Source organism: Sinocyclocheilus grahami, unplaced genomic scaffold (genome assembly GCF_001515645.1).
Source record: "Sinocyclocheilus grahami isolate Dianchi unplaced genomic scaffold, SAMN03320097.WGS_v1.1 scaffold774.1, whole genome shotgun sequence".
NCBI classification, from domain to species: Eukaryota; Metazoa; Chordata; class Actinopteri; order Cypriniformes; family Cyprinidae; genus Sinocyclocheilus; species Sinocyclocheilus grahami.
The window spans coordinates 91,910-102,025 of NW_015505953.1; the positions used below are offsets into that span (position 1 = coordinate 91,910).

Genomic DNA, 10,116 nt, shown 5'->3' on the forward strand with positions numbered 1-10,116 from the left:
GTTCATTGTCAAACTCCAAAATCAGATTATTTTTCATTCTTAAAAAATGCCATTATTTTATTTGAAATAAATAATAATTTTATTGACAATAAAATAAAATGATTTTTGAGAGTAAATAAAGAAAAATGTATACACTGTAATCATGAAACAAAACTATATATTTGTGCTAGACAAGTGTGAAATTACTGTGGATAAAAAAATTATACTCTGAACCCCATGTGGATTTACACAAACTGGGAAAGTCAAAAAGTGTTACTTTGTGCCCCGCTCTCCCCTAATCTCAACGCCGACAGGTATGTTTAATCACAACTCGTGGCTGTGGTAAATGTGTGCAATATTAAACGACACTGTGACACACTGGACAGCTTCGCATGGAGAAAGTAAATGAGCGAGGAGTGTGCGATATTTATTGTGTATTAATATCCTAACTGTTTTAATGATGTGCGAGTTGACATTTTGTAACTTTGCAAAAAAACAAACAAACACATCATGAGAGTTTTTCAGTGCCGGATGAAGGCTATCAGTTTACAATATAATTCAATATATGGGGGCAAAAAAAAATGCCCTGTAAGAAATGTAGTTTTTAATATTTATGTTGTGATAGTTAAGTAATGTCTAACTATATCAAGAGTGTTGCATTCCCGAATGTCAGCGCGATCGCAAATGAATAGATTTTATATAACAGCTCAACAAACAAGATGCTAGTATTAAGTGTGTTATATTAGTCACAATGCTGTCTGTTTATCTCTGTTTTGGCAAGAAAAAGTTTTTAACAAAGCCGAAGTAAGACCAATTGTGTGTCTCCGAGGCAGCACTGTGTATTTTGTTACTGAATTAATCTGTGTTTTTGAACAAATTATTTGAGTCAATGATTCAGTGGCCCATTCATAAAGATAATCACAAGCTTAGGTTCTAAACGAATCAGCCGTTTTGAATGAATGAGTCAATGGATCAATCATTAAGACGGAGACTTGCTGCCACCTACTGGCGGCTTTAGTGTCATATTTATTTATCCATGACCGGCTTAAAACCAACCAAGGTGCTATCTCAAAAACACACTCAACTATCTCTATCACTATCAAAAAAAAAAAAGAAGACATTTTGTCAATATTGCACACCCCTAAAATAACCAAGCATCTAGTTGTCCTAGATTTTTTTTTATTTATTATATTGTAGTTTGTAGTTTCAATGCATAGTGAGAGCAGCTGAGAAGATCGTTGGTGCCTCTCTCCCCTCCCTCCAGGAAATTTACATCACCCGTCTCACCCGCAAAGCCCTCTGCATTGCAGGTGATCCCACCCACCCGACACACAGCTTCTTTAGTCTTTAGTGCTGCCATCAGGGAGGAGACTACGGAGTCTCCAGGCCAGGACCAGCAGACTGAAGGACAGCTTCATCCATCAGGCTGTCAGGAAGCTGAACTCCCTCCCGACCTTGCCCCCCCTCCCCTCTTTTGCCCCACGCACCACTGAACTCTGACCCTCTGACGGACTCTCCCACTTCCGCCTCCCTAATACACACACACACTGTCACTTTAATCAGTCTGAATAAGCTCTTTTGCACTACAAAATCATTATATCTGCACTATTGTTTACTTCACTGGTTTGCACTCTATCTGCCATGTGCCTTCTGCTGCTTAATATATATTTTTAAATATTTTACATTTTACCTTATTTGTATATTTGTATAGTTGTATTTTTATATTTAATCTGTATCGATCTGTATTTATGTTCTACTGTTAGTGTTAGCTGTATGCACCAAGGGTCTGAGAGTAACGCAATTTCAGTTCTCTGTGTGTATGTGCTGTACATGTGGAAGAATTGACAATAAAGCAGACTTGACTTGATTTTGTATGGTTAATATTAATGTAATTGTGAGCAAACTAGGGTTTAACAAAAGGTAATTCGGCCCGCACAAGGGGAGATTTGCCCTCAACCTTAAATGAGTTTGACACCCCTGATATATACTGTATATGTACATACTGGATATTTACAGGTATCTTGCATTCAGATTATTTCATGTTTTTGTTTTACAGCCTACAGTTGCTAAAATAATTAGCATTTTTCTGGTTCTGTTTCCTGTCCTTTCCCGTCTTGTTCTCAGGTGTATGCTTGGGGATACAACAACTCTGGGCAGGTGGGCTCTGGATCCACGGCCAACCAGCCCTCCCCACGCAGGGTCAGCAGCTGCCTGCAGAATAAGGTGGTGGTCAACATCGCCTGTGGACAGCTCTGCTCTATGGCCGTCCTGGACAATGGAGAGGTGAGTTTAAATTAACAACAAGAGTTTAATCAAGAACTACAGATGACAATCAAATAAAAAAATAATCAAATGATTAAATATATGTGATGTTTTCACAAGTAATTACATGTATTACTTGCTGGATTGGCCACCAAATAAATAAAATAAAATTCTTTATTACAGAATGTATGCATGTGTCAGGGGCATGATTAATTGTGAGATTTATTGTGTGTGTTTTAAATAATTATTTGCACTAAAATAATGTGTTTAAAAACATCAGGAACGGTTATTAATGTTAATAACATGAGATTGAGCATACTGTCTGTCGGGATATGATATTTAGTTCTGTTACTCACAGTTTTAAGATGCGGCATTGATTGTAACTGTCTCAATTGTCAGCAGAGTTTTGTTGTGCCTTAGTGTCTTCAACACTCCTCAGAGATACTTTCTCACACCTAATGTTCACAGTGTTTCCTTTCAGGAAGTTTAATCATGTTTAAAAAAAAAAAAGAAAAAAAAAGTGAAGTGACATGTGGCCAAGTATGGTGACACATACTCGGAATTATTGCTCTGCATTTATCCCATCCAAAGTGCACACACACAGCAGTGAACACACACACACAGTGAACACACCCCCGGAGCAGTGGGCAGCCATTTTTTGTTACGGCACCCGGGTAGCAGTTGGGGGTTCGGTGCTCAAGGGCACCTCAGTCGTGGTATTGAAGGTGGGAGAGGTACATTCACTCCCCCCACCTACAATCCCTGCTGGTACGAGACTCGAACCCGCAACCTTTGGGTTACCAGTCCGACTCTCTAACCATTAGGCCACGACTTCCCACAAAGTTTTTTATTTATTTTTTGTAATTATTGTTGCTGTAATCAGCACTTGGTTTATCTCAAGGCTCTGTGTTGACAGACATACGGCTGGGGTTATAACTGCAATGGGCAGCTTGGTTTGGGCAACAATGGCAACCAGCAAACCCCCTGCCGGATCGCCGCCTTACAGGGAATCAACATCGTACAGGTGACAAACAAAGACTTCTGAGTATTAATCAGTAGGATATGTTGGTCTTCTGAAATGAGGTGGCTCATTTGCTTGTTATGTGCTTTTGTCAGTTTTTATTAGTTTTTTTTGTAAATGTCTGTTTAACTTTAATATTTAAATTTTAGTTTAATTAATTTTAGTAATTCAACTTTAACTTTATTTCAATTAGTTGCCAAAGCAACATTGCTTATTTTAATTTACGTTTTTAAGTTTCTTTAAGTTATAAAAATCTAATATTTATATTTTCAGTTATTTCGGCCTTATTTCAGATGATGAAAAAAATATTTGAGTTAACATAAATTGTTTATTATTTTATAATAATGACAGATTTATACATTATTTTATATACAGTGGGTATAGAAAAGTATCACCCCCTCTTTAAAATAATCACATTTTGTTGCTTTGCAGCCTGAAATGAAGACAGACACAGTTTTTGTTATATCCAGCTGTATTTACTCAGTGCAACTTATAACAACCAAGTGAAAGATATAACACCAACATGTCAGAAAAAAGTTAAAACAGAATCACTGATTTGATTGTGATTCACCCCTTGTGAATATTTTGTTGAACCACCTTTTGCTTTAATTACAGCCTTTAGTCTGTTGGGATATGTCTCTACTAACTTTGCACATCTAGACTTTGCAATATTTGCCCACTCTTCTTTGCAGAACTGCTCAAGGTTTTGACAGAGATCTTTTAGCAGTGTCTTGCCACTCATAGTTGATTGATTGCTTCAGTTGCACTACCAAGGACGGAAATGCTCCAGGAAAGCTCTTTTCATGCTGAGCTGATTCAAATGACCACAGCTGATCACAGTTGAAAGTCAAATGGCTTTGTGTGTTTTTGAGAAGGTGATTGGCTAAACTTGATTGAGTTTACAAGTCATTTTTTGGAGTGGGGTGATCCTTTTTGCAACGGCGTGATTCTGTTTTTTTTCTCTGATGTGTTGGTGTTATATCTTTCACTTAGATGTTATAAGTTGCACTGAGTAAATACAGCTGGATAAAACAAAAACTGTCTTCATTTCAGGCTGCAAAGCAACAAAATGTGATCATATTTAAGGGGGGTGATTATTTTCTATACCCACTGTATGTTTATTGTTCTGTCAACTTTTATAATTTATCGATCAGGCACCCCTAGTATTAAGACACATTATTTGCTGTCTATGATCATTTATTTAGTCATTTAGCAGAAGCTTTTATCCAAAGCAACTTACAAATGAGGACAATAAAAGCAGTCAAAACTAACAAAAGTGCAACAATATATAAGTGCAAATGACAAGTCTCGGTTAGCCTAACGCAGTACACGTATCAAGGTGTGTGTATATATATGTGTGTGTATATATATATATATATATACACACACACGCAAAGAAAAACAAGTAGATAGAATAGAAAAAATAGAAAGCTAGTGTTTTTTTTATTTTATTTTTTTTATAAAAAAATAAATATAAAGTAGAATTAAAATAGAATAGAAAGTGTTAGAGGGTCAAATAAAGGGTTTTAAATGAAGCAATACAATTGTTGAGGGTCATTTAATAATATTTAGACAAAAAAAAAGAATTGAGTAATATTTATAAAAACCAATAAATAAATAAACAATAAAGGATTGATTATATGCTATGAATGTTCTTAATCATTGTTAAAAAAAAATTGTATAGACCAATTTCAGTGTTTGCAAACAGTGATGGTGTTTTTTTTTTGTGGGTGGAGCATATCTGGTGGCAGAAAATGCCAGTTTTAACGTAGCCGTCTATGCAAGCCATGGAATAAAAGAATCAAAAAGGTAATTGAGTTTATATTTCTAAATTCTGACTTTTTTTTCTTGCAATTACAAGATTATATCACAATTCTGGTAAGAAAACTCGTCATTTTCTCTTTTTCCCTCGTTTCAGAATCATGAGTTATAATCCCACACTTCTGGCTTTTTTTCCTCCGAATTGACAAACTCACAATTGTTGAGTTGAATCAAGTCATAAAGTCCGAACTAGGAGGTATAAAAAAAAAAGAAAAGCAAGAAAAAAAGTCTGAATTGCGAGGTAAAATAGGTAAATGTTATGTAAAATGTTATAGGTTGAAATAGTATTTCATGCTTTAACTGTGGGGCTAATACAATATGTCCCCTATGTGTTTATTATATAGACCTATTGTTTAAATCAAATTTATGCTTTAAAAGTACGGGGAATCATAGCGGATTTCATCCATAGTTTGTCTGTTTAAACGTCTGCGTTTAGCTTCAAATGGCGTCTTTGATTACAGTATTATATAAAAATTATTTGCATTCCTATTCTGACATTCAAAGGCACAACAATACATTTTTCTCTTATTCCATGAGTTTTACCCGTTTCCCTCCACTTGTTACCAGTGTTTTTCTGCCACCACAATGTGCGCGCAGCTGCAAGTAACTGTGACGACTACTACAAATTGGTCTATATGGTAATATCAGTGTCCTAAAACCTGCTGAAACAGCTTGTGGCTGCCCTGTTAAAACCTCATAAGTAGCTAAATACTACTCACATTTATCTCAATTACCCCGCATTATTGAAAACATCCAGTTGGAGAATAAATGAATCATAGATGACAGATATGCCGCAAATAACGTTTTTCTATCAGCCCTTAACTGTCGTTTTTACAGGTGGCATGTGGATACGCACACACACTGGCTCTTACAGACGAAGGGTTTATTTACTCTTGGGGTGCAAACTCATATGGGCAGCTGGGTACTGGCAACAAAAGCAACCAGGCTGTGCCCACCCTCATCAATATGGAAAAGGAGAGGTAAGATTCAAATCGTAGCCTCCCACCTGACTGAATTGATATGGAGGAAAATAATTTGTCATCTCACCTGATTTTCTGTGCATTTGAATACATGTGGGTGACATTTTGGACATACTGGAATTCATACCTTTAGTTTATTTCAAGTAAAGTATGTCTACAGAAATCACTTCACCAGAAACTCAATTGTAGGAAACTGAGAGAACTCTTCACAGACAGTTGGGATTAGAAAGAAATATTTTTGTTTAGTTGTAACCATTTGAACTCGGGTTAAAACACTAAAGATAGTCTATATTGGCTTATCTATAACTTTTTAAGACTTGGAACAGAACGGCCCACAGTTTTTCAATGCCATTTGTAAATACTAACATTTACATTTTTAAATTTATCAGAAATTATATATATGAAAAAAAAATAATTATATAACTATATACTGTATAATCTAGGCCTAGACCATAAGCCAGTAACTTCATGTAGATTATAGATTCCTCAGGCCATAAGTAAGTAACTTTTATATAGATTGTGGTTTTGCTCTTCTTCAGACCACTGTTGGTGGGTTCTCACAAATGCTGACCCAGGAGCCTCACTGTTTCAGAGATGCTCTAACACAGCTGTCTGGCCACAACAGTTTGGCTCTTGTCAAAGTCACTCAGATCTTTATTCCCACCCATTTCTCCTGCACTAACACATTGACTACTGGAATGGATTTTTCATTTACCATATAAATTACCCAGACCTTCAAGTGATCTTGTCAGGAGATGATTAACAATATTCACTTAATGTGTGTTCATAATGTTTTGGCTCATCAGAGTTTGTGTGTGAGAACATAGATGCAGCAGAATGTTAAACCAAAACGTAATTGAACATGTTTAGATTCATCTAAAATAGTTATTCTGTAAATAAACCTTTATTTTTTTCAATTCTGTAGACTGTAGTTTCTGTAGTTCTTTCCAGTACTAAAGATTGTTTTTTTTTTTATATATATATATGTTTCATCATAAACAATGGATTACTGTATGTGGTGGGTTGTTTACTGTCATTTCCTGCCAGTTTTGCTGTTTATCAATCAAAAACGGAATTTATATTTTATATTGAACATATAAAAAAGCTTTAACATGTTTGATCCTATAACAACAGCATCTGTGCCACTCATTTGTCTCCTGCAGAATGGTGGAGGTTGCTGCGTGTCACACCAGTCACACATCAGTGGCGAAAACACAGAGTGGTCAGGTGCTGATGTGGGGTCAGTGTCGGGGTCAGGCTGTGGCCTACCCTCACCTCACACACTTCACCAGCACTGATGATGTTTTCGCCTGCTTCGCCACACCAGCAGTCACCTGGCATCTCCTGTCTGTTGGTAAGAGCATTATTCTGGCTACTTTTTCAGCAGCCTTGGTTTCTGAAGTATATCTTCAACTGACTTTGAGATTAGTCGGTTAAAAAAATATATTAAAAAAACCCAACAAGACTTCATAGCCACTGAATTGAAATGAGGGAGTGAATTAGTAAAACGGGCTATGATTTACTGGAAAAAAGGAGAAGGGTATAACCGAAGCCTGGAGATCTCCAAATGGGGGTGGAAACTCCAAAACGGGGTGGGAGCTCGGAAGACAGGGTGTGGCTTTCTCCCACTGACAGACCGATACATGACATGCATGCATGATTTGATTTCCCAAACCAGTTCAACGCAAACTCCTCCCCGCTGATTCTAAAGATTTCATTGGTCATGTCATTCACAGTCCTGATTTCCTAGACAATGATACAACCAATACAAACCCCTAACCCTACCCTACACCCTAACCTTAACCATTGAAACTGGCTGCTGGGCGAGGTTTGCTGAATTGCACGGGGAAGCTGGGGCTTCGGATGTCCGTAACTCCCCAACCGAACCTTGCTTGACAATAGGACCTTTTTAGTTACACCCAGCATCAACTCCCCCTTCCTACCTTGCAAAGCTTGAGCCCCGGGGCCCCACTATTACATAGAATAAAAGTGATACAGTTAAACGCACCCATGCAATGCGCTGGAACGGCTCATGGAATAGATTGCGGGGGATTCCCGCTTATTAGATGGGGAAGCAAGGTTGGTTGCATTTTTAAAAGCATATTTATTTTGAAGCATATTGTATAACTTTTTAAGCTATATATATATATATATATACAGTGGGTACGGAAAGTATTCAGACCCCCTTAAATTTTTCACTCTTTGTTATATTGCAGCCATTTGCTAAAATCATTTAAGTTAATTTTTTTTCCTCATTAATGTACACACAGCACACCATATTGACAGAAAAACACAGAATTGTTGACATTTTTGCAGATTTATTAAAAAAGAAAAACTGAAATATCACATGGTCCTAAGTATTCAGACCCTTTGCTCAGTATTTAGTAGAAGCACCCTTTTGATCGAATACAGCCATGAGTCTTTTTGGGAAAGAGGCAACAAGTTTTTCACACCTGGATTTGTATATATATATTATTATTATTATTGCTTTGAGAAGTATGTTTTATTATTAGTGTTTATATATCTCTGCCATAATTTCTTCAAATAATGAAAGTGAAAGTGACGTGACATGTGGCCAAGTATGGTGACCCATACTCTGATTTAGTGCTCTGCATTTTTCCCATCCAAAGTGCACACACACAGCAGTGAACACACACACACCGTGAAAACATACCCGGAGCAGTGGGCAGCCTTTTTTTTATATATATATGCTGCGGTGCCCAGGGAGCAGTTGGGGGTTCGGGTGCCTTGCTCAAGGGCACCTCAGTCGTGGTATTGAAGGTGGGAGAGAGCGCTGTACATTCACTCCCCCCACCTACAATCCCTGCCAGTATGAGACTCAAACCCGCAACCTTTGGGTTACAAGTCCGACTCTCTAACCATTAGGCCACGACTTCCCCATAATATTCTCATAATATTATTATTGAGAAGTACATTTTAATATTGTGATGTGACTCGTGTCCTCATATATTGAGATAGCAGACAATGAAAACACTGCGAGCATCACGTGTGTTTGAGTTTGTGTAGCAGACCAAACTATGCCATTCATTCAGACAGACACAGAACATGCAGAATTATTAGCGACATGCACTGACTGGCTGTTGTCACGTTTATTTCTAGGCAAGGCAAGTTTATTTATATAGCACATTTCGTACACAATGGTAATTCAAAGTGCTTTACATAAAAGAAAGTAAAATAATCACACAAATAAAACAAGGAAGTTAAAAACTTTGAAAATGATTTAAAAATGTATTTAAAATGAATTTAAAGGTCCCCTGAAGTGCCTTGAAACACGCAGCGTTATTCTATGTGGTGACGTAATTTCAACTGAAACAGGAAGACAGGGTGGGACATATCGAGCAGCCCCGCCCCCTTTTTAAATTAGCCAATAGTGTTTTGTTTATATCTGCAGGGGTCAGAGCCGTTGAGCTCGGTAAAGCTGCATTTGACAGCCACAGTCTAATAGATTACCCCCTAGATTCAATATGAAACTCTTAGTAAAACAAAATAGTGATCATAATCATGCTGAGGCTGTGTAGTTTTAAAAGTGTTTAATATATGCCGACTCGCATATGATCCACTCCGTGCGATCGCTTCTCTGGACCGGAGCCAAAGTCTGGATCAGACTGTGCGCGCTGCCGCGGTTCACGTGACACAACGTGAAACCAGCACCTCATTTGCCCCAATCAAAAGCATATTTACACTGTCTGAATCATTCCCTATCGCCTACATTGTACACTACGTACCATTCACCATACAAGAAATACTACACTGTGAACAAAGCGACCTATCTCAGCCACAGCTTCAGCATCTATTTATAGTGTAGGGGGCAGGCGCTTCGGCTTCTAGAGAGCATTTGATTGGTCAGAAGATTTGATGAGAAGATGAAGTACGATGTGACGTCAAAAAAATCGTTGCGCCGTTTTGGTGGAAGTGACAAACTAAAAGCTTTGAATGCTTATATCTTCTAAATGCAAATTTTGTCACTGTTTTGGAGCACACTGCCTTATAGATAACCTTAAGACTAACATATTGATACTAACACCCAAAAAA

At 37.4% G+C, this 10,116-nt stretch overlaps 1 protein-coding gene across 3 annotated transcripts in view; it reads left to right on the plus strand.

The window, feature by feature from the left end:
• Positions 1 to 10,116, plus strand: part of LOC107561474 (RCC1 and BTB domain-containing protein 2-like) — a 46,377-nt gene that overhangs the window by 19,547 nt on the left and 16,714 nt on the right. For 2 of the 3 annotated variants that reach the window (XM_016245931.1, XM_016245929.1), the window contains exons 5-8: positions 2,104 to 2,262; positions 3,158 to 3,265; positions 5,921 to 6,063; positions 7,227 to 7,417. In XM_016245931.1, coding sequence (XP_016101417.1) covers positions 2,104 to 2,262; positions 3,158 to 3,265; positions 5,921 to 6,063; positions 7,227 to 7,417 — 601 coding nt within the window. The remainder of the gene's footprint in view (positions 1 to 2,103; positions 2,263 to 3,157; positions 3,266 to 5,920; positions 6,064 to 7,226; positions 7,418 to 10,116) is intronic. The other variant, XM_016245930.1, reaches the window with a different exon arrangement.